The sequence below is a fragment of the Rhinolophus hipposideros genome (assembly GCF_964194185.1).
Source record: "Rhinolophus hipposideros genome assembly, chromosome: 20".
Taxonomy (NCBI): Eukaryota; Metazoa; Chordata; class Mammalia; order Chiroptera; family Rhinolophidae; genus Rhinolophus; species Rhinolophus hipposideros.
Window position 1 is genome coordinate 48,304,593 of NC_138066.1, and position 23,691 is coordinate 48,328,283.

The 23,691-nt window shown below is 53.2% G+C and overlaps 1 protein-coding gene across 4 annotated transcripts in view; it reads left to right on the forward strand.

Moving 5' to 3' along the window:
* The first annotated feature begins 3 nt into the window (after positions 1–3).
* TMEM104 (transmembrane protein 104) overlaps positions 4–23,691 on the forward strand; it is a 53,519-nt gene continuing 29,831 nt past the window's right edge. The window contains exons 1-8 of one of the 4 annotated variants that reach the window (XM_081028914.1): positions 4–112; positions 665–782; positions 7,951–8,072; positions 10,574–10,655; positions 11,093–11,186; positions 11,834–11,914; positions 15,066–15,165; positions 15,574–15,682. In XM_081028914.1, the coding sequence (XP_080885040.1) occupies positions 738–782; positions 7,951–8,072; positions 10,574–10,655; positions 11,093–11,186; positions 11,834–11,914; positions 15,066–15,165; positions 15,574–15,682 (633 nt within the window). In that variant the 5' untranslated portion in view covers positions 4–112; positions 665–737. The other 3 variants (XM_081028911.1, XM_081028913.1, XM_081028912.1) reach the window with 3 other exon arrangements.

The window sequence follows — 23,691 nt, forward strand, 5'->3', positions numbered from 1 at the left end:
TCCAGGCGCAGGCGCCTGCGCGCTGTGGGCGCTGGTGCAGGACAGCGGGCGCCGGCCTCAGCGGAGGGGCTGGAGGTGGCGGCGGTGGCGTCCCGAGCGTGCTACGCTGCAGGTGAGGGGCCGGGCGCCAGGGTGGGATGCGCTCGGGCAGCGCCAGACCCCGCGCCTCGTCCAGGACGGGAAGAAGTCGGTGGAGCCTCGGAGCGGAGCCCTTGAGAAGACGGGGAGGCTTAAGGGTGGGGAGCCCGAAGGCAGGTTGGGGACGGGCGGGAACTGGAGGCCGGTTAAGAAGGAGAGGCTTTGGGGCGAGGAGCTGGGTTGGAGGGAGACCTAGGAAAGCCCCGGACCCTCGCCTTAGGCGGAGGAGGGAGACAGTTACTTGTGGGAGGGGGCGCTTGTGGAGGGTGTGACTTGGTGGCTTCTGGGGCCCCTTCTGTCTCTGGGGGTCCGAGCGGCGTTGAATAGATTCATGCCGTGCACAGCAAGGGAAGAGCCCTGCCAGGTGTCACTCGTCCAGGAGGACCCTTCCCTCCCCGCTGTCCTGTGGCAGATCCGGAGGCCCTCAGTGTCTGTGATAAAGGGACGGGGCCGAGCGCGTCTGCAGACCTCCCCCCACCCCACCGAGGGCCCCATCGTGAAGTTGAAATCCGCTCTTTTGCTTCAGGGAGCTGCAGTAGCCGTAGCCCCCCGCACCGGAGGAAGCTCAGCTGCGGAACGACCCTTCCTCACTTTTGGAAATGGCGGGTGAAATCACAGAGACCGGGGAGCTCTATTCTCCCTACGTGAGTTTTGCGTTTGGAACCTGTTTGGCCCACATCGGTGCTCCTGGCTCCCAGGGAAGCACTCTGCGTCCTGTGCACTGTGCTCGCGAATGTCCTGTTTGCCTAGACCCCGGGGGAAGGGGTGGGGGCATGGATTTAGCTGCGGCCAGTTCCTGGCTGTCCTGGCTGAGAACATGTTGTGAGAGTCAGGTTTGTTCACTTTTGAGAGAGCGGTCAAGAAAACCAAATTAACTTGCGAACGCTTTGGAATATTTACCTCCGGGCTGCTACAACTTGGCGTGTGTGCTGCCTGCCGGTTCAGATGGGCAGTGACTGACAGCTGTTGACTCTGGGTTTTGCTCCTCTCAGCAGCTGGAAACCACTTTGATTTTCAGCTGAATTTTAAGTTGCACAACTTTTCTAGTCTTGGATGGTGTAAGAGGCAGAGAAAGCATGCGGACACTTCCAGCTGCAGTTTGGTGGAGTCTGTAGTTAGAAAAATTAGAACGATTGATTGCTCCCTTCTTGGGTCTGCATTACCCCCTCCCCCTCACGCCACCCCCCCCCACACACACACACACACTCAGTTTATCTTTTTTGTGTAATATAAGACTGGTTATGGTTATATCACGGAGTCCTCTTGCCTGGAGAAGTAGAAGGAGGGTTAGAAGAATCAAATGATTGACTCATGTTGCTACCAAGTAGCCCAGGGAAAATAGCAAGAGTCCTCGTTCTAGAGCAGGGGTGTCCAAACTGTGGCCCTCGATCCATTGTTAATTGGCCCGCAGCAAATTCCAAAAATATATTTAGTTTCCTTGAATAAACCAGGTGAGGCAATAGTACTTTACCTCGAGTGAGTGGCCCGGCTGTTTGTGTATTTTACCGCATATGGCCCTTGGTGAAAACTGTTGAAAAAAGTTTGGACACCCCTGTTCTAGAACTTACCTACTCTTAAACAGCTGCCCTCCTTTGTACTTACCTTCCTGGCCTGGGGGTCCCTGCTAGCTTCACAGACTCTAGCGCTGTGTGATGGATAAGGAAGCATCTCTGGGAACAGCTGGGAAAAAGCCTTCCTTACACCAGGGTCTTCCTGCTGGGTGTGTGTCATTCGTGTGTAGCACCAAAGGGCTTCAGAACCTCAGGAATTTATCAGAGGAAGTCTTCCTTGAGTCTTGGAATGAATTGAATCGCTGAATCGCGTCCCCCTCATCTGAGGAATTGTGTAACAGCCCACAGCCTCCTCTTGGTATCAGCAGTGTCCACACTGTCCCTAAGGGTCACCACGGTTCCTGCTGCTTCTCACAATACCTATTCACTTAGAGATGAGTCATGTCTGTGACTGAGTTTGGGGAAGGAAAAAACGCTGATATGCCCACTTTTCTTATGTCTCTGGTCGTTCAGGTAATCATTTCACATGTCAGCTTGTGCCCACAGGAAATTGGTCACGTACCCTAAAAGCTCCAGTGGGTTCTGCTTTTCTCTTTTTTCTCCCCTCCCTTTCCTATGTGTTTGGGTTTTTTTGAGGGCCTACTCTGGGCATTTGCCATAAACAACTTCTGGGTGGCGTGGAGGACGAGGTAGCATTACCAGGAGTTAGTGGTCAGGGTTTGAGGAGAGAACGTGTTTTCTTCCTGAGGTTTCCTTCACTCCATCATCCTGGGAGAATACTTCTTGATCTCCCCCCCCGCCCCCCCCCCCCCGTGAGGCCAAGATCCGGGCTCAGTGGATAAGGAACCTTATAGAAGAGTGAAAGTTTCCTTATCCCCTGATCCCAGACAGGCTGTGGAACTGGCGTTACAGTGGGTGCTGCTTAGAATTCCCCTGCTCAGCACAGTGTGGGCAGAACGTGCTGTGGCACATCAGGAGACTGGGGGCACTTCCATAGGCATCCCCAGCACAAGGCGTCTCCCCACCTCTGTGTTGCCCTGTTGTGAGTGCTTGTCCCCTTCAGGGGTGTTGAGGACGTTTGTCTTAGCTCGCATCATTCTGCATAAAATATTTGTAACAGGCCCTGTCAAGGATAGTGCTGAACACAGGAACACGATTCAGGCCCGTACAGTCCCATTTACGGGGACCTGGAGGGGCTCAGGACTGAAGGGATTGTGGGATCAAAATAGTGGGTGAGGTGTCTCCACAAGGGCCAGCTGCTGAGACTGCCTTCCGCCAGCCGGTCTTGCCAAACACCGTTGCTGTTGCTTTCGAAGGAAAGAGTACCGGTTTCACAGCCTTAAGCTCTAGTGGTCACCTCCCCATCTCTGCTGCCATCTGTTTCCTTTGACAACGGTCAATGGGGAAGCTGTTGAAAGATGCCCGTGACCCAGCCGCATGCACACACATCTGTGGGCGAGGCGGCTGGCGGGGGGTGAGGCAGCTGGAATGCTGCCCTGAACGCCCTGGAGCGTAGGGGAGCAGGTCGGCCGTCCCAGGGAACAGGGACTGTGCTTCTCCAGGGCAGCCACCCAGGAAGAGCCAAGAGGGGGAGGAAGCTCAGTTTGGCCTGCAGGGGCCACAGTGCGCGTAGGTCTTTACTGACAATGCAATGGAGTTTTACTCCTCAGCTTTTGGCCACACTTCTCAGCAGGCTGTCCCCAAGAACTGGCCCGTACCCGCAGAAGAGAATGTCTCCATCCTCTTCCTCCTGCTCCACACCCACTTGTGACCCAGCTCAGATTTGCTTCCTGCCTCCAGAGTCTGCTTCTAGTGACTGGTCTTCATCGGCCACCTTTACTGAAGGGAAAGAGGGTTTAAGTCTTTCCAGGAAGGTGAAGAAGCTTTGGATTGTCCTCCCCGATTCCCTGAGCCCCACGGGGCCCAGGCTGCTTGCTTCGGTAGCAACAACACAAGACAAATGAGATTACCCACCTGCTCCGAATTGCCAGCAGTTTATCCCCAATGGATTTCTTTGTGAAGTTCTTAAAGGGCCTTTCTCACTGAGAATTATTCTAAGTTTCTGTAGACAGTGTGCTTATTTCACTGTGTCTTAGCAGTGATCCTCGGCTGGTGGCAGTCTCGCCCTCCCCCCCAGGGGATATTTGGCAATGTCTGGAGACATTTTCAATTGTCACAGTTCAGGGGCAAGGTAGGGGTACTAGAATCTAGCGGGTAGAGGCCAGGGGTGCTGCTAAACATCCTACAAGACAGGACAGCGCCCCCCCTGCCCCCCACGGTAGAGAATCTGATCTCAGCTGTCAGCAGTGCTCAGGCTGAGAAACCCTGACTTGCAATAAAACTCTGACTTTTATACCCCAACCTTCAGGCACCCTGATTTTACAAATGTCTCTTGCACTATTTCATTTCCCCATAAAACTTCTGGCCAAGAACCATCACTTCCCTAGGCCTCTTTGCTTTCTCTTTACTTTCATCGTGAGAACCACCACCAGGGCCATTTTCCATAAAAAAAAATAAGGTTTTACCCTTCAGAAGTGTTGCTGTTTATAAAAGTGATACGGAGAGAACAAAGCTGCAGGGAGGTCGGACGTTAGGTCATCAGCTGAGGTCTGGGCTGTTAGTGCCCCACTTAAAACCCTGCAGAACCTCAAACTCCCTGTCACAGGCACCAGGGCTCTGTGTAGTCCAACTGCCACCGGCTTGTGCTTCAGCCACGCCAGCCTCGAACATGTCGCCCTCTTTCCCACCTCCGGCCTTTACCTGGATGTCACTTCCTGGCCCTTTACCTGAGCAGCTCCTTCTCATCCTTCAGGTCCCGGCTTGAATGTCACCACGAGGCCTTCCTGAGTGCCCTCTATTTAACGTGTTCCCATTGTGCTTTGTCACGGCACCCTGCTGCTTTCCTTCAGAACGCGTCTCTGAGGCTGTCATCATTCTGTTCTTGTTGCCTCTCTCCTGCAGGAGGTCAAGGGCCACGTCTGTCTTTCTCACCGTCACATCCTAGGTTCCGGGGCCAGGCCCATGGAAGACGCTCGGAGTTGTTGAGTAAATAGGCAGAACCGAGCTAGCTAAATGCCTCAGTCCCGTACTTGGATATACCAGTGCAGTGATTGAAATCACGCCAACAAAAGTAAAAATTGGTTTCTTTTTTTTTTTTAAAGATTTTATTTGGGAAGGGGAACAGGACTTTATTGGGGAACAGTGTGTACTTCCAGGACTTTTTTTCAAGTTAAGTTGTTGTCCTTTCAATCTTAGTTGTGGAGGGCTCAGCTCAGCTCCAGGTCCAGTTGCTGTTGCGAGTTGCAGGGGGCGGAGCCCACCATCCCTTGCGGGACTCGAGGAATTGAACTGGCAACCTTGTGGTTGAGAGCCCACTGGCCCATGTGGGAATCGAACCGGCAGCTTTCGGAGTTAGGAGCACGGAGCTCTAACCGCCTGAGCCACCGGGTCGGCCCTAAAGATTGGTTTCCTATAGACGTTCACAGTTACCTGTGAAAAGCCAGCACTAGGAACTTCCGGGTCAGAAGGCCAGCGATGATGGGCTGTGTGCCATTTCCCACCCAGCTGCCACCCTCACATTTAGTCTTGCAAGACCGCTGTGCGCCTGGACTCCCAGTAGGGGAGTCACGTCACGGTGGGTTGTCACCCAATCAGGAAGAGGATTCAGACATGTTTTAATACTTTTGGGATCTGTCTGTGGGATCAAACTGAGACTGTGATGTTTAAAACAGACAAAGACTGTCAGAGACGCATCAGAAAGAACATGAGCCAGATCCAGTCGGCTTCATGGAGGGTTCCTGCCTTGAGCCTGTGTGCCAAGCAGGCCCCCTGCGAGACGCCAAGAGAAGTGAGACACAGGCCATGACGAGCTTCAGATTTAGTGACGGGGGGAGGGGGGGGGCGGGGGGGGGAGATAAATACACCACACCAACACCAAAAACCCCAGCTGGGGCATAAGAAGTGTTCTCGCCCCGAGGGCTAGACGAGTTTGGGAGCCTGGGGCGGGCTTGGTAGTGGACGTATCATTTGAATGGGCCCCGGATGCTGGGTGGGGCTGGGCAAGAGGCACAGTGGGCTTGGTGCCATGTGCCAAGTGCAGATGGACTGGGCAGAGCCCTTTCCTCTTTCCAGGGTGCCCTTATATTTGTCCAGCACTCAGATGCCCAGGAGCCTTTCCCTCCCTAACTAATGCCTTCTCCTCCTTCCTACCTGTCAAGCGCCCCAAAATGGTAGTGGATGTTCCCTAACTCTGTTTTTTCCTTAAAAATCTGACTGAGGCTGGGAGGCTAGGCCCCAGTGGGTGTGTTTCTGATTAAAAAAACGTAGCAGGTGGGTATCTTAGGAAAAATTTTAAATGTAGAAAAGTGCATCTAAGAACGGGGAAGTAAAAATGAGGGACAGGCAGGTGTTCCCAGAGACAAAGTGTTTCTGCTGTTTTTAAATTATCAGAAACAAGTGGTAAAGCAAACGGTACGTCAGCCAGTTCAGCAGAGAACAGGAGGACCATTTAGGAAGCTACTGTCTTAGTCCAGGCCGAGATGATTAATTTGAATTGTAAATGAGAATAGGAGCCAGAGGTGGCCACAGAAGATTCTTCAGAAATAAAACCACTAGCACTGGGATGGGGAGTGGTAAGAAAGGAGGCGGGTGATTTTTAAGTGCAGTTTCAAAAGGGTTCTGGGGCCGGACGCTACAAGCATCGGAACTTGGAAAGGAAGGCAGAGGGTATAGGTTGCTTCTTCAGTGAGTTTGGTTAAGGGAAAGTGAGAGAGTGATGTTCTAAAAGGGTCAAGGAGTCAAGGGTGTATACGTCAGACAGAGGTGAGGAGCTGGTAGGAGGAGAGGGTTCCAGAAAGAAGGGCTGAGCCTCACGGCAAAAAGGGAGGACACCTGTTCCCCAAAGACAGGGAAGAGGGTCGGGGGACACAGACAGTTGATCTGTGAGCTACGAAGGAGAGAGGCATGGGGAGTGCATGTCAGATAGCCTGTCACCTCCACGACGTAGGAGATACAGCCTTCATCTGAGAAAGATGGCGGTCATGGGTCTAGGGGCTTGAAGACAGGATTGGAGCAGTTCCGTGGGAAATGCTCGGAAGTCCATGGTGAGGAGTAAAGAAAACATGCTGTGAAGGTGACACGGGTGAAGGATCCATCCTTCATTGTGGGACCTGTCATTATAATTTTTCAAAAAATTCCAGGAACCTTTAGCGGTTTTGTATGAGGGAGTCGAAGAAACAGGTGCTGTGTCCCACCCATCAAGGCTGGGGTCAGAAAGGTTAGGGCAGGGGAGGGGGAGGCAAGCTCGGGGGCAGTGCGTGCTCTGCGGAACCAGCTGATTCTAAGTGATGCCCAAGAATGTAAGTGAGGTCACATGGCGGTGGTGGCCCGGATAGGGAAGACTGGGGGGACAGGAAGTCCTGATGGGGACAGAGGAGGTTCAGTGGGAATGGAGAGAGTTGTGGAAGGCAAGGGCTTTGGGTCAGAGAAAGGAATTTCATGGTCAAGATCTTGAAAAGGAACGATTGTAATGAACTGACCTAGAGTCGAGTTGGCATGAATTAGAGTTAAGTTTAAAACCTGAACTCAGCGACCCAGCAGTTCCACCTGAGGTTGGTTGCCAGGGGCCAAGGGCATGGGCAATGGGGCCCAGCGGCTGGTGGATGCAGGGTGTCCTGGGGGTGCTGAATTGGAAGTAGATAGTGGGACTAGTTGCACAACCTTGTGAATGTACTAAAAACCCCTGGACTGTGTGCTTTAGAAGGGTGAATTTTATGGTGTGTAAATTCTTTTCGTCCCCTAAATCCTTGAAATCAGCATGGCGAGGAAGGCAGGGAAAGGGAAGGAGCAGGAATGTCGGGGTCCCCAAAGCACAATGGCAAGAATGGGGGAGGGGAGGATTGGGTCACATGCACAGCCGTCTGGGGAAAGTGGAAGAACAGATACAATGGTGTGTCCTCAGGAAGCCTGCGGTCTGGTTGAGCAGAGAGCTGACACATACGACTCGGCTTTAAATAATACGAAATGACAACAGCAAAAATGGAGAATGAAACTGATGGTCGCAAACATTTGAAGATTGATAGAATGTGGACTTGAGTCCTCCGAGGGTTACTGTTTGGCCCCCAGTGTCCTACAGCAGAGCATGCCTCCTGAGAACCTCGGAACCTTCCGGAGTTCTCACCCACTTCCGTCTCCAGTCTGGCTTCCTGGCTGCCTCGGTTTTGCTGCCGCCCAGGGTCGTCCTGGGGGCCCATGCGGGGAGACGTTAATTTCTGGGCTTGACGGTCACTTCTCTTGGCTCCAGGTTGGACTGGTGTACATGTTTAACCTCATCGTGGGTACCGGCGCGCTCACCATGCCCAAGGCGTTTGCCACCGCTGGGTGGCTCGTCAGCTTGATCATGCTGGTGTTCCTGGGCTTCATGAGGTAAGAAGCTGTCACACGGGCCTGAGGGCTGGGGGCGAAGCTAAGGGCGCCTGCCCAGAAACCCATCAATGTGAGCAAGTGTCCTTAGGGGAAAGGAGGATGTCTGGGGTGAGTCCTAACCAGGGTGACCTGGACAGAGGACAGGTGATACACAGGTCTCCGGTATCGGTGCTAAGGGAGCAGCCACACAACCCTGACCCATTAAAAATGAAGTCTTCCAGGTAGGCTTTGGAATGTTTCCCACGGTGCTCACGTGTTCCTTCCCCACTGGTGGACCTCCCCTGGTGTGTATTTCTGAGAAGATACCACCTAGTCACAGACAAAGAATCTGATCATCATTGAAGGTGAGATGGGAAATCAATCCATAACTTGGAATTTTCTTAAGGCAGTTCACAGAGGAAGTGATAAACACACAGGCACACATCTAATCAATGTTGCTCTCCCCTCCCTTGTGCCTGACAGCTAATAGGAGGCCAGTGCCTTCCCAAGCCTTCAAAGCCTCGGCTCCTTGAGCTGGTGTGTCGGCCAGGTTCACCACTGGGGCTTCTACCTGAGGCTCTCCTCCGGCATTCCGCAGACAGCTCTGAAGTCTGCCCCAGGCTGGGAAGGGATGTAGGACTAAGCACTTCCAGCCCGCTTAACCAAATAGGAAGCCGCAGCTGCAGAAAAAAAAGGTGGGAGGGAACAGCTGGCAACACCACCAGGGGCACCTCCCCTGGGAGAGGTGACATTAGGCAGTGTTCCTAGGTACTGGGGTACCCCACTGAACAAAACAAAGAGCCCACCAACTCTCCTTTTGGTGGGGAGACAGACAGTAAATAATGAAAACATTAAATAAGTCAACTGTAGCATAAGTTTCAAGGTGATGAGTAATATGGAACAAAACCCCACAAAGTGTAGCAGGGTGAGGGTATCGGGAGGGTGGGGGTCATAGAAGTTTCAAGTAGGCGGTCGGTGGCCGTGGATGGCAGCATTTAAGCAGATTGGAAGGAGAAAGGAGTGGGTGCTACTAGAAGAATGAAATGTTTTAGCAGTTGAAGCAAATTAAGACCTTGAGGAGGCTGCATAGGATAGGACAATGCCCGTGTTTTTCAGTTTGTTCACACATTTTCTCTTGGGGGGTGTGGGGCCAGCCTTAGGGGACTGGCTCATTACATTCTGTGAGCCCTGGCAGCCAAGAGCTCTCGTCCTTGTCCTTCTGTGACTCTGCTGTCCCCTTTAAAAGACCTTCAGCACAGGCAGACATCAAAATGGGAAGTGATTTTTGGGGGCCCCCAGGTAGAGGCCGCCATGCCCCCCTTCTTGCTCAATCCATTTATTTGAACATGATCAATGAGGTGGCTTTGTGCAACTATGAGAAGCCTCCTTACGCCTTAATTAAGATTGATTTTAGTTTTTCTTCCAAAAAGAAGGGAAAATCTAAAGTCCTTAAAAGGGTCACTTGGGCAAGATCATGAGAAACCTTTCTAGGAGGTGCCGAGGAGACTGGAATGGGAGTTTCAGAGCTGGCTGCCCCCCAGGATGGAGTACATGTGGATTTAACCCTTGTCCCACCTGCCACCTGACTGCTGGGCTCAGCAGTCAGCCTGGGGCGGGCGACAGCACTCAAAGTCTCAGGGTCCCAAACCTACAGCAGAGCCATGCTGGCCTCAAGAAAGAGGGAGAGGAACACTCCATCCCAGGTCGTTCCGGCAAGGATAGATCCATTCCTCAGGTTTTATTTATTAGCAGGAAGGCGGCCCTTCCCTGTACCTTCTGCTGACAGAAGCAAGCATTTGTGCGTTCCAGCTGTCGTCTAGTTCTCTCCAGTTTCTTTGAGAGGAAAAGAAAAGATGACTTTTCACTCTAGTCTGTCTTCTCAGCAAATGCCTGGTGCCACCTCCCAATCTCCCCTTTGATTCAGGCCATTAAAATGCAGGCTTATTTTAATATTAGCCAGGTTATTAGGAAAGTAAAAATACTGCCAACAAAAAAACACAGGGAACAGATTCCAGGGCCAAGCGTTCCTTTTCAGTTATCCATGCCTGTGCTCCGTCCATTAGTGTGTGTGATTGGCACTTGACTGCTTGTCTGTGTCCTCCCAAGGAGAGCTAAGAGCTGCCTGCTGCCCTTCTCAGAAGCCTTGGGAATCAGCCTCCTCTTCCCGATGGAAAGCATCCGCTGGTGCCTGCCCTCCGCCTCTGCCCCCACCAGGCCCCTTCTTGCTGTGCGGTACTGCGTTGCCCCAGGCTCCCCTCTCTCCCCCATCTGCTTATTGCACTCCACTCTGCTGTGTGTCAGAAATACATTCTAAATGTAAACAGGAACATCAAGACAAGGACGCGAGGTGTCACGTGTGCGCACACATTTTTTTTATCGGGTCAGACCCATCTTGAAAGTTCCCTAGGAAACAGCTCTCAGAACAGGATGCTTGGGGCTTGTGGGCCTGGTCAGGGCGGCGGATGGCTTTTCCTTGTTCTTGGTGCCTTCTCCAACCTCCTGCCTGCATCGTTCCACTGCAGCTTTGTGACAACTACCTTTGTGATGGAGGCCATGGCAGCAGGCAACGCTCGGCTCCACTGGAAGAGGATGGAAAACCACCAGGTGTGTGTGTGCCCTTGTCTCTGGGCAGTGCCTCTGGCCAGTTGTGTACCAAAGAGTCAGCCCTTAGCGGCCAGTTCCTTCCCTCGACACGTGGAGGGCTTGTGTCCACAGCCCCACTCCAGGACCCTGTCCCACAGCTGCAGTGTAACAAAACCCGTGCAGCCTCTGTTCTCGTAGCATTGCATCATGGCTCTTCCTTCTCCCCACCTTAAGCCAGCTCAGTCATTCGGAACCTCTGTACCCAGGAGCCTAACAACCGAGTGCATCTACCCCCCTAATGTGACAGCGTGGAAGCACTGAGAGCTTCCTAACCAGATCCCCTCTAGAAAGAAAGAACAAAGGAAATGGGGTCTCCGTTGTCCCGGGGTTTTTCTGTAGTAACGTGCTCCTCCTTTTTCCTTACTTGTCTTCCTTCCTCCTCCTACCCGTCCTAGGAGGACGAAGACGAGGACTCCTCCACAGCCTCTGACAGTGACAGTCTCATCCAGGACAACTACGAGCGGGCCGAGAAACGGCCCATCCTGTCTGTGCGTAAGTCTTGGGATTCCAAGCTGGCCTGCACTTCCTCTGGTCCACAGGTTCCCTTACCTCGTGGACAGAGGCCCGGGTGGGCATCTCTGCAGAGACCCCAGGCACTTCCTGCCTGCAGGTCGGTTTCTAGTTCGGCACCGTGATGTAGGAAGAAGAGCAGGGCTCTGGAGCCCGGGGTCCAGGCTTCACCCCTGCCGGCGCCATCGCTTACTAATGTTTGCAGCTTGGGCAAGTTACATAAGCGTGGCACCCTAGTTCCCACCTCTCCTGCTGTTCCTGAAATGATTAAACACCTGGTTCAATGCCCGGTGCACACTGGAAGCTCGAGTAAATATCAGGTCTCTGCCCTCTCTCCTGTCTCCACGCACGCACGCGCCCATGCATGCCTGACATTCTCATGCCTGGTCCTGCTAAACCAGGGCAAAGCGTCTCAGCTTTTCCTCTCACCCCGCAACCAGCGTCCCTGGGATCCCTGTCTACAGACTGTTTTTAAGTGGTCAGAACAGGAAGCATTAGGGAAAGTTTTCTCAAAAGAGTTTGAAACGCTTAGAGATTTCATTATTCTAGAGCATTCAGTGAGCTCAACAGCGCCTCTGGGATCTTTTCCAAGTGAACAAACCACTTCTTCCTGTCCTTTGGCTCCACAGAGAGACGCGGATCTCTGAACCTGTTTGAAATCACAGACCGGGTGGAAATGGGACAGATGGCCTCCATGTTTTTCAATAAAGGTATAAGTTGTTCCTTTCAAGGAGGGGTGAGGGCACGGGGAAAGCTGGTCCTTCCCTGAAGACCTGGGCGCTTGGAATGGGGGTCCCACCTTGACGACGGGATAGGGCAGGCGTTGGGGAGGAGTGGATTGCTGACCTGCCCCCAGCGCGCCTGAGAAGCCACCTTGCACAGAGGCCTGGGCTGCTCCGTGTTCTGGGCGCCTCGTTCGGAACAAAGAAGTGGGGATCCTAAGCAGCTTTCCAAGGAGGGGAGCCCATAGGCCAGCTGGTCATGTTGTGCCTCTTGTTTTAGTTTCTGACTTGTCTCTCTTTTCTCCTGACTTGTGTCTCTTGTCTCTCTTTTGTGCTCTGTGTAGGACGACACAGAGCAGCTACCTTGTGACAGTGGTCAGACCCGCTGTGCACGTGCACCTGTGCGTGCGTTTCTGTCTGTCTGTCTCTTCCGGGTGGCCAGCAGAGGGCGCTAGGAGCCCATTCACCGGGCTGCTGTCTGGGAATCTGAGTTTCTTAATTCCGACCTCTCCCCACTCTGTACCTGCCCCTTAGCCAGGTGGGCTTCAAGCTGAAAGTGTCCAACCCAGCTCAGGTGCTGGCTTGTTTGGCGTTCCAGCGACAACACCTTACACCAACCACCAGGGCAAATCTTGTTCTTTTGGAAAATGAGCGATATAAGAGTTTCGTTTTATAATGCCCAAACCTGTCCATTTTTCCTTCATAGAAAATCAGACACAGCTTAATAAATCCTTGTGTGTGCAGTTACCCTGGAAGGTATTTGGCCCCTCTGTCGGAACCCGTTTGCAGAGGGAGGCAGCTCCACCAGTGCTTCCCGTCATGAAGGTGGCCGCACTAACTTAGAGCCGGGTGGGGATTGTAGAAACTGGAAGCTTCTTGGCTGCTCTTTAGGACAGTAAGCATTCCTTTTATCATTGGTGGTGTGATTTGACGGTCCAGTCTGGAAGGTCGTGGTCATTAGCGAGAGGTGGCCTGAGAGTCTGAGTCCACCCCCCACCCCACTCCCCCGCTACCAGCCTTGTGGAGAGTTTCCAAAATTCATGAAAACCAGACTGGTTGTGTCTGCCCACTTCTGTACTTTTCCTTTGTTCCATTTCTGCCTCTCCCCATCTCACTAGACTAAGATAAGAGCGTAAACCTTTCCTCCTGGAAGCTGCCGTGGCCTCCTTCCAAATGCAAGCTTTTGAAATAAAATGCACTTTGGAAGGCAGAGATATACCTTCTAAACCTCCTTTCTAATTTTAATGTTTTACAGTCTCCTGATTTCTTTTAAGAATTCTAGGAACTTGTGGTTTTGTTGTCTTTTTGCCCCCTACGGACTAGACTCCGAGTTTACCCAAGTCGACTAGAAAATAAGCATGTTCGCGTGGGAGCAGTCTCTTTAGGGACTCTGCTCCAGGGTTTCTCAAGCTCGGCGCTGTTGCCATTTGGGCCGGATCATGCTTTGCTGTGGGGGCCTGTCCTGTGCAGCGTAGGATGCTGAGTAGCATTTTTGGTCTCTACCCACTAGTTGCCAGTAGCACCTCCCAGTCGTGACAACCAAAAATGTCCTCAGATATTATCAAACGTCCCCAGTAGGGGTTGCGGGACAAAATTGCCCCCAGTTGAAAACCCACTGCTCTGTTCTATTCCTAATTTCCAGATCATGACCTTCCCCTTTAGAAGGGCTGCCACCCTCCACAGAAGACTCCCTTGGGGTCCAGACTCATTTTTTGTAATTAAAAATGCCTGGCCTAGTCATTACTGTCCTCTCAGGAAATTCATTGATCCTCCCACTTTGTGTCTAGTAATGAAATTTATTGATCAGGGAGGGCCAGTGGCAGTTTATAAGCAGAGCTGACACTGGGGTCCGTGGGCAGGTGGAGGATGTGGGGAGTGGGGAGGGGATAGTGCCTCCCTACAGAGCATTGGTGGCAGAGCTTGTCTAAGCTGGGGCATAGGCTGTCCTTGGAGCCTGGGTGTGAGTGGCAGACAGACCCCAGGGGCCCCTGAGCTTGGACAGTGAACCTGTCTGAGGCCCTCCTAGGATCTTTCAAGAACCATTTTTTTCCTGGTCTTTTTTCCCCAGACTCCTAGGAGCAGAGCCAACCTCATATAGCCCAGGAGAAACATGTCCCTGGCTTTCCCCCTGGGGACCCTAGAGATTTTTCTGAGCCACCAGCTTTAGGAGGGAACTGTCACTTCATTTTTCTTTCTGTTTTCAATGAAGCCAGCAGCTAGAGACCAGTGACATCAAAAACAAGCAGTCAGTCTGAACAGGAGGTTGGCTGTCAGCGCTATGACCCTGAAGTTGTGGGGCCCAGACACTTTGCTCAAAGTCTTTACAGCTGGAGTTACACAGGGAATTTAGCACAGGGGGCCTTCATACTGTACAGGAGTGGAGGTGGTCACGGACTTGCCAGGGTTGGGCAGTGAAACCAGTGGAATTAGGACCAGAGCCTGCACCCCCAGCTCCTAGTTCAGGCCCCTTGTGGCAGGAGAAGGGACCACAGTTTGCTTCTGCAGCGGGAGCTTCACATTGCACACCTCCCAAGCCAGAGTCCTCCCTTTCAGGTTCTTTGTAAGGACCATGAACCCCTGTCGTTCCCTCTCCCCAGCCCCCCAGGCCGCCTCTGCCCCTCCGGTGATTGGCAGTAGGTCAGATTCAGAATGAGGCGCTTGGTCTTCAGAAATCAAGGGCTTTTTACCCTCTCGATTTCAGCTTCAGAAGCTGGGCCATTCATTTCCAGTTATCTTCTCTTTGCTTTTCAATTCCTCAGTAGCAGTCTTTTGTCTTAGAGCCCTGTGTTTGGCTGTGCAGGGGGCCCTGGCCCACGCTCCTGCCTTGGCATCTCCTTCCCCTCCTCCCCTCCACACCTCACATTCACCTGGCTCCCATCTGGATTCGGAACCTCTCCCACCCTCCAGGCCTCTCTTAGCCCCCTCTTTGGCGAAAGTAATGAGTAAATGTATCTCGTGCCAGCATCACATGCCGGCCAGAATAAGAAACAGGACTTTGGAGTTGCTTTTCCACTCTTTTTGGAAAAAATATGCAACCTAGAGAACGGAGAGCTGTGAAAGAGGTAGAAGATGAGTCCTCAAAAAAAAACATGCCGAAGTCCCCCGGTTGCTCCCTGACCGATGACTTTGTCCCTTTCAGTGGGGGTCAACTTGTTCTATTTCTGCATCATCGTTTACCTGTACGGTGACCTGGCCATCTATGCTGCCGCCGTGCCCTTCTCCCTCATGCAGGTGTCCTGGTGAGTGTCCTCCCCCACCCCCACTACTGTAGCCAAATGGGCTTCCTCAGGCAGTCAGGGCAGAGGCTCACCACCAAGGGGATCCATCAGCATCTAAAGAATGCGGGTCCCTGAGGCCCTTCCCTGCATGGAAGCCAGCTGTGCGTGCTGTCCTTCCGGACACACTCCACACTGCTGTCCCCTGCCCTGTCCCATTGGGAAAGTGACTAGGAGTCCCACCAGGGGCATTCCTATGGTGCATGCCCTTAAAGACAGGAAAATGGGGTTCATGGGAAGTCAGATTGTTGGATGGAAAGCATCTGTGGGGGGAGGATGGGCTCAGTGGCGGCTGATAATTAATAATGTCGTGTTCTCTGTGCTTCCAGCCAAGCAGGCAGGGCCACACTGAGCCATTGTTCTCTTTATCAGCAGCGCCGCTGGCAACGACTCCTGTGGTGTGGAGGCCGACACCAGGTTCAACGACACGGACCTGTGCTGGGGTCCCCTGCGCCGCGTGGACGCCTACCGCATCTACTTGGTGAGTGGCCCTGCCTGGCCCTGCCGTCCTGGGCAGCCAGAGGGATTGGAACCACCTCTACTCCCCGGGGAATGCTTTCCTCCAGAAACGAAGATCTGCACAGCTCCACACTCTGGTTTATTACTGGGGCCTCGGTTTGGGGTACAAAATGGACCGTGTCACTGAGACTCTAGCTCCAGAATGTCCTGGCGACCGGGCCTCCATCGTATGTGGTTTGGGGTTGGCATTTGAGTCATTGCCAGCTTCAGGGCGGTGAACTCTTACCAACTTAGCTGAGAATTTGAGGGGCACTCTGAGCAAAACTGTTAAGAGTACCAGAGCTAATTTTCCAGAGACTCTATGTTTTGACCGCCCTCTTGGCCAGCCCAACAGCATACAGGTGGACACCAGGGCACCTGACAGGGCAGGCAGGACGACGCCATCTTGCGGCCGCCCCTGACTATAAACAGCCAGGAAAGGGTCAGCCTGGCTCTCCCTGTCTTCCCTGCTCCCCGCAGACTAGGGAGGATGATGAATCTCCAGGCTCCTTCTCGATTGCTTTGTGCCCTGGGTGGGGGCAGAAGGGGGAAGAAGTAATAAGATACGAAACGAGAGGCAGTTATTTATCTCCGCCTGCTCTGTGGGTGGGACTCAGGAATGTTTCTCTTTCCCCTTTGCAGTATCTGTTAACATTCTGCTTCCTCTTGGTTCTCCTGAGCTTTGACACAAATTTAGGTGTTCCAGGTGACACACAATTTGACACGTGGCCACTGAGCTGATTGGGAGGCAGGTCCGGGAGACCACTGAGCTGTTCACGGAGTTGGCCTCGTAACTTAATCATCCCTATCCTGGCAAAGATCCCCGCAGGACCCGCCAGCGGTGTTATTTGGGTCTGAATCTGTTAACCCCCGAGGCTGCTTGCTGAGTGGTGGTTTTGCCTTCCCAGTCCCACCCCACAGACCTACCAAAGGAGTCCTGTGGCCCAAACCATGGGAGACATTTGTTTTCCTCTGCATTTCTGGAGCAGTCTGATGTTTCTTGCACACATCCAGCTCTGGCTGGAGGAGCTCAGGTACAATGCTCCTAAAAGAATGCTGAAAGAATTTTAGCTGAGCTCTGCCCTCCGCAGGTCTGGTAGCTGTTCGGTAGTGGTTTGACTTCCTGGCACCCTTCCCCACTTCCCCAGCCTTGGGAGTGGGCAGAGTAACTTGGGGCATCCGGGAGAACTCAGACCTGCCAGCCCTTAGCATTTCAACAAGCCGTGATTGGTAAAGTTAGCAAAAGTATTAGTAAATGTAAGAACCTACCTGGAGCTGTAACTAGTGTGGGCAGAAGGAGATGGAGGAAAGGGGCTGACAGAATTAGGGGGCAGTAACAGGGCCCCTCAGGTGGGTATCTCCCTGGGGGGCCACGGACTCTGTACAGAATCGGCCTGGCAAAATTGATGTGGAGCCCTTGGAATATTGGCTGCTGCCGTTTGCCTGGTAAATTATTTAGAAGCATTATTATTGCCTTATTAAATTGTTCCTTCACTTATTCCTGTAAAGCTTCCATATGATGGAAGCCTCACTCCCTGAATCTCAATAACTCTCTGACCGAACAGAAGGAAACCTTCAGGAAAGCAGACAGGCATTAATTACTGCATTCCTCTCCCAGATAGTATACTTATAACTCATAAAGCTAATTGCCACCAGGCCTGCAAAAGCTACAGCAATAGGAAGGGAAGGGACAGCAGAAACAGCCTGTTCTCTCTGGGTTGTTGATAACCTTCCTCTCCCCACACCCCCTTCAGTCCACTGCTGAGGACTTCGGTTTGCCCAGGAGGTTTTATGCTCGGATGCACTCTTCTGCCTGGTTTAGAGAAATGCAAGGCAGATGGACTTTCCCATTGTCTCCAGAGTTTGTATGTGGCTCCGAGGGTCCCAGGCTTCTACAGAACAGTGTCTCCTGAACCTACATGCTGGGTGCCCTCCATCCCTCTGCAGGCTCCCCCTGAGTGAGGTGGGAAGGGCGGGTGGCAGGGGTAGGTTTCCTTCCTGGGTCCTGAGCTCTCTGTTAGAGGTGGTGATGGCTTCTTTCCCTCCCCAGTCTGGCCTATGGGGCTCATCCCTCTGTCTTCATTCCATCAAGTGGCCTCTTTGGATCACAGGGCACAAGGGTTTCCCTTTCCCCTTGCACCCCAGTCTTTCACATTCAGAAGATTGTCCTTCCCTTTTGCAGACTCCCATGCACCTCTTTTTACCAGCTGTTTCTGATTTTGTTGCCAGCCAGACTTCACCAAAATGTCTGGCAAGACAGCAAGCATATTTAAGCCCCCTTCCTACCCCAGGTACAGTCACCTGTCCGGCCCACATGTTTAAAAGGGCCTCCACATGAGCACTTCTTCATTGAAATGCTAAGAGGCTAGCAGGTCTGGGGGATAAAGATACAGGCTTTTATTTTGTGGTTTAATTTTCAGAAAGTCCTCTGGAAACGATCTTGTCTGTGTCTTCTTGGGAATGCTGAGATGCACGCCCAGAATGAGAATATTTGGGATATTAACTCTCTCCAGAGGCTGGCCTATGTGCAGCATTGTGATTACTTGTAAGAAGGGAGCTTCCTCCACCAGCAGCTCCCAGTCGCCTCCCAAAGCCCTTGACCTTAACAAATGGGAAATTCCTCCTCCCCCCTGCACCCTGCGACCTCCGCCCACATCTCTGATTGCCAGTGCAGCTGAGATGAGTCAGTTTCTCTGTCTCCTTCTTTGGAGTGGCCACGTTACAGGGCGCTGTGAGGTAGGGGGTCCTGTGAGTCACGTGCTCTCCAGGGCGTCCCAGCAAGCTGCCACAGCTGGAGCCAGCAGTGACCTGGGCCCTGTCGTGAGACCCCTTGAGAACTGACATCAGGACCTGCCTTCAGCAGGCCTTGGAGTCTCAGAACCCCAGCAACCCCCCTCCTGCTCCTTTGAAGGATCAAAAGGAAAAGTGTTAGATGTTCCAACTCTTTCAAACCAGCAACCTTGCCTCCAGGCTGGGGATATCTTGGGACTCTTTCTGCAGAGCTTCTCTGGCTTGGGTAGGAAACAAAGCCAGGATTTAGTGTTTCATTCCTTCCTGTACAGTGAGCAGGAGTCTGGGATTACTGGTGAAGCGGTAACTTTGTATATAAAGCAGGCCCATCCAGGAATCAGACTGCCCCGAGTGTCTGGGAAATGGGACATGCGTCGCCGTCCCCTGGAGTCAAGGCCACTGCCAGGCACTCCCGTTTCACTTCCTCAGATGACGTGCTTCCCAGCCTGTCATTCACGTCCCTGCCCAGGTTCTAGGCCTGTCATTGCTGCCTCGGGAGTGTCCAAAGGAAGCCGTGGGGGTACAGTGGGATTCCCCAAGCTCCTGGCTGTTCACAGGAGCGGCATCCACCATTTACAGGTGGACAGACACTGCTGCTGGGTCACCAGCAGGCACTGGCCACGCAGAGGCGCGGGTGCAGATGGCAGAGCGCAGCGCATCCTAGCTGAGACTCGGCCGCAAACTGGCGGCGGTATTGAGTGGGGGACCCTCGTGGGCTGCCTCGGAACAGGACAAGGTCACCCTGGTTGCCATCCTGCTCTGAACGCAGGAGCTGAGATCTGCCTCCAGGGCATGGGTGACAAGGGAGAGAGAGGCGTGGCCTACAAGTGCCCGGCAGATGACCTGCCACCCTCCGCCGCGCAGAGGGGCTTCTCTCCAGACATCCCCTTGAAGAAGCACGGTGTGTGCCGGGGGCCGCAGGGGAGTCTTGTGTGCTGGACTCCCTTCCTAGAGGAGTAGGTAGGCAGTCTGCAATTCGGGCTCCGGCTAACGTTGGAAGGGTCCTCCCGGGCCTTCCCCGAGCGTCCTGGTTTCGTTCTGTACCAGGAGGCCGTGTTTTCTGGTTCCGTCTTAGCTTAGTCTTACACAGCACCTGTTGCCTCTATACATTTGCAATACTTAAAGCAAAGCAGTGTGCAGTCCCCTGTAGAGCCAAATGGTTTCTTCCTAAAACAGTACCTCTCGAGAGGAAGGCATTCTCTTTGTGAGGATGGAGAAGGGAGTAATGCACCCCCAGGGCCGTGCCAACCCGTGATGGGCCCTTCCCGCTGTGGTTGTCTTGCACTGGCGTAGCGTGTTTCCAGCTACTTTCTCATTTCTGGTTTTGTCCTCTTGGCCACACAGCAAGGTCCATGCCACCATCCCATCTTGCAGCAGAGAAAACTGACACTCGGAGGTGGTGACTTCCTCGGGGTCACAGAGCTAAGACAGAGACGGGAGCCCAGCTCAGCCCCGTCCTCTGGCCCTGGTGACACAGACTTGCGGGGCTCGCAGGGTGGCCCCGATGCCAGGCCCAGGTACGGGGGGCAGGTCGCACCTGTTCGTCGGTACTTGGAGCTGCCGTTTGCGGAGGGTTGGGGCGACACGCCTGAGGATGGTCTGTGCAGTGACCCTTGTTTGCATATCCTGCTGGTCGGCCTGGTCATAGGCTGTCTTCCTGCTGCCCCTTGCTTCACTCAAGCAGCGTTGTAATTGAAGACTTCTTCCCAAGGACGTCCCCCTTCCCCTGCAGTGTCTCTCTTTGTTCTTTCAGCATCAGCCACTGTGCCCTGGGGCTGTGACATCTGTGAATAAGTGGGTCACTGCTGCCTTCACTTGAATATTTATTCTTACCAATTCTGGGTCAAGAGGTGGCCTAGAGGCCTTCAGGACCAGTGTGGAGGGAAAGTCCACGTGGGGCCACAAGTTCTAGCGGCAGCAGGGACTTCACAGGACTTGGGGGCGCTCAGGGACCCTGCTGCACACGTCCAGGGCACCACCGTGTGCTCCCAGAGCACAGCTCCAGTAGGGTTCCGTGTGAAGGGTGCCCCCCGCAGGCTGGAGGAACTGGCAGGACAGATGAGCTTCTTTATGGAGGGGTCTGATGGGTCGGCTCCGTCTGGAAACAGAGCAGGTCCTAAGTCCAGTAAATGGGAGCAAGCTGAGAGGAGAGTCCTGCCTGCCTCGCGGCAGGGAGCGGGGTGTTGCTTCCAGCACCTGGGACATCCAAGCACCTCCTTCCTAGGGTGGTGACTGTTTGGGGACCCAAGACTACCAGGGAAACCCGTCTTTTCATTCTCTTTCTCCCACAATGTGCCTCTGTCAGTTCCTCCTTATTCAGTTCTGGAGGCTCCCGAAAGGTCTCATTTCATTTGCCGTTCACCCTTTTCTCCCCACTCGTTCATGGGAAGATGCCCGTCCTACTGGGTGGCCGCTGTGGGAGCAGTGAGGAGAGCAGCTTTCCTGGCCGAGGCCCAGGCGCTGGGAGCTTAGCCTGGCGGAGATCTGTGGTATCTTCAGCCAGCTGCTCTGGTTCTGTGTCAGCACGAGCCTCTGGGAGGACCCCTGGCCCAGGGTACAGTCCCGCCCCCCATGTGCTTAAGCTCTGCTTTCCTCCCATGATCCTGGGTCTAAGGAAGAATGAATTTCTCCCCACATCCCAAAACGCGTGTGCCCACTACCCAAACAGGAGCTGGGTGAGGGAATTCTATCTTGAAACAGTGACCAGCGCTCAGATTGAAATGAGTGACTTTAAAGGATCAGCTGGTGTCTTTCTTTTTCAAGGAAATCAATAATACAGGGACAGGCCTGTATTTTTCTTTCTGTCTTTCCCCCCCTACGGAGCTGTCTGTATGTCGCATCCTGGGAATGACTTCTTGTGTTTTGGCGTGCTTTCCATCCCCCAGCCCCAGCCCTTTCTAAATGAAATTCCAATTACTCTGTCACTCACTCCGACACTGGTCTGTCTAGTGAACTCCTGCCAAGGGACCCTGTAAGCCCCCACTACCCACTGCGGCCTCCAGGCCATCCCCAGGCCTGCCCAGCTGCTGCCCAGGGTTGCTCTGGACCACCCTCACCTTTCTGAGGAGAGCTGAGTAGCACAGTGACTGCCACCCCCCCTTCCCAGCACCTTTGGGTGTTTGGCCTGAGCTTCCTCCTCCAGCTCAGTGAGAGTGTTGTTTTTATTTTCATGTGACTCTCAGGCACAGGGGTTCTGTCGGCTGACGTTAAGCCCGCCATCCATCACAACCCACCTCTGCATGGCCAGTACCTGACACACCAGCTTAGAGGACAATGCTTAATCCCCCAAACCCCCGTCTTCATGCTCCCAGTAAAGAGACCAGGTTTGGGGAATCTGGATCACAAGCCCATGGGAGGGGTTTCTTCTGGACAATCCCCCACCGCCTCCCCACAAGCCTCAGAAGCTGTTCGCTTGTGCATTAGTTGGGGTCCTCCAGGCTTGACGGTGTCCTACTGGGTGGAGAAAACATGGTTCCTGCTACTGAGCCAGCTGACTGCCAGACCCCCTTGTCACGATGGCAGTTTGTCTCTCTGCCCCTGTTGGAATGCCCTGGATCTCCACCCCCCTCTCTGTGACCTGGAAAGTCATGAGTACATCCTTGCAAATACCACTCGCCTGAGGCAAGCCACTCTTATTCCTGGGCAAGTGGGAAAATGTCATTTTGACTTTGTCTGTTTTCTTACCCTCTCACCCTGCCCCGCCCCCTTCTCGAGTTCACCCAGAGAAGTACATGGAGACGGGGTACATGGAAACGGGGCAATTACCTTGCCGCCACCACCCCCACCCCATACTCAACATCTCTTAATAAACCCCATTATATGCAAGTCCAAATGTGTAAACAGGCCAGGGGGGTGATTATTTGTTATAAAATGATCGGTTGCTTTATAGAAGGACTTGCCAGCAGGTTTCTCTTAAGTACTTCCATTTCCCAAGTGCGTTTAAAATGTTATTCTGTAAAAATGAAGTCTTTATAAATCGAACTTTCAAAACCCATCTCTTGTGTGAAGGTGCAGAAATCTGAGTCGCAGTTCATGTAATGGGCAGCGTGGGATTGGGGTGGCATCACAAGCAGCCCACCTGAAAGAAATCACCAGGCCACACGCACCCCCAGGCAGGGAGAGCTTCCTGCAGCTTCCGTCCTGCAGGACACCCACAGCCCACGCTCGTGCACAGGCCAGTTTGGCTGGGAAGCCTCCAAGTAGGTCTCCGTGGGGAGCGTCCATCCCTGCTGGGGACCTTCTGCGCTGTGCTTTTTCGGGACCATTTTTATCCACACTTCACAGTGATCCCAGGCTGACCCAGAGCTTGAGGCTTGAGCTCTCCTCATCTGTGAGTAGCCCAGTCGGGGATGGTAACCTGGTGTTCTTTGCTTCGCAAGCTACTGGCCTGCCCCTGGCTGCTGACCCGTGTGTGTGTGCAGTCTTTTCCATCAAGAAGCGGCTCCAGGCAAATGCCCAAAACGCTGCAGCCCAGGCCATCTCCACGCTCTGCAGCCCCTCTGCTTCCAAACCTCCCATTTCCGGGCCAAGAGCTAAAAATGACTTTGTATTCTTCAAGGAAATGTCCCAGTTATTGATTCCCAATCCCCTGTTTCCCTTCTCCTTTTTTTTTTTGCTTCATCTCCCCAAAAGTGCAGGAAAAAACTGTAATCTGAGGAATCCAGCAGCCTTCCAATAGTTTTAGCGTAATATGGAATGTGCTTAAATATTTTGCACTAGTGGAATGAAAACCGTGCCAAACTGTTTTCCTCCTCCGGCTCCGTGTCTCTCTGCTTTTATTCCATGAAGAGGAGTGCAGGGTTCTGGCGGTGGCCCTGCAGAGTTCCGTGAAGCGATGCTGCTCCCTGAACTGTGTTCACAGTCTGTTACAGGGTGTCTGTTATAAGCAGAATCTGGTGTCTTTCTAAATAGCTCCCCCAGGCACTGGTGGTGATTGTTTAATTAATTGAAGTGCTCGTACTAAAGTAAGAGCTGCGCCTCTCCGTCGTCCCACCCAGCACGCTACCCTGCAACCGTGCAGAGAATAAAAGTTTCTGTGGGCACGTTCTGCAGACTGCGGTCTGGCCCGGAGATGACAGCAGAGCAAACGCCAGAGGGTTTACAGAAGCCAGCAGAGTGGTGCCCGGGACACGGGCATGCTGGCATTACGTGGGATGAGCGATTAGGCTGCATACGAATGACTGATTGCTGATTAATTAGCAC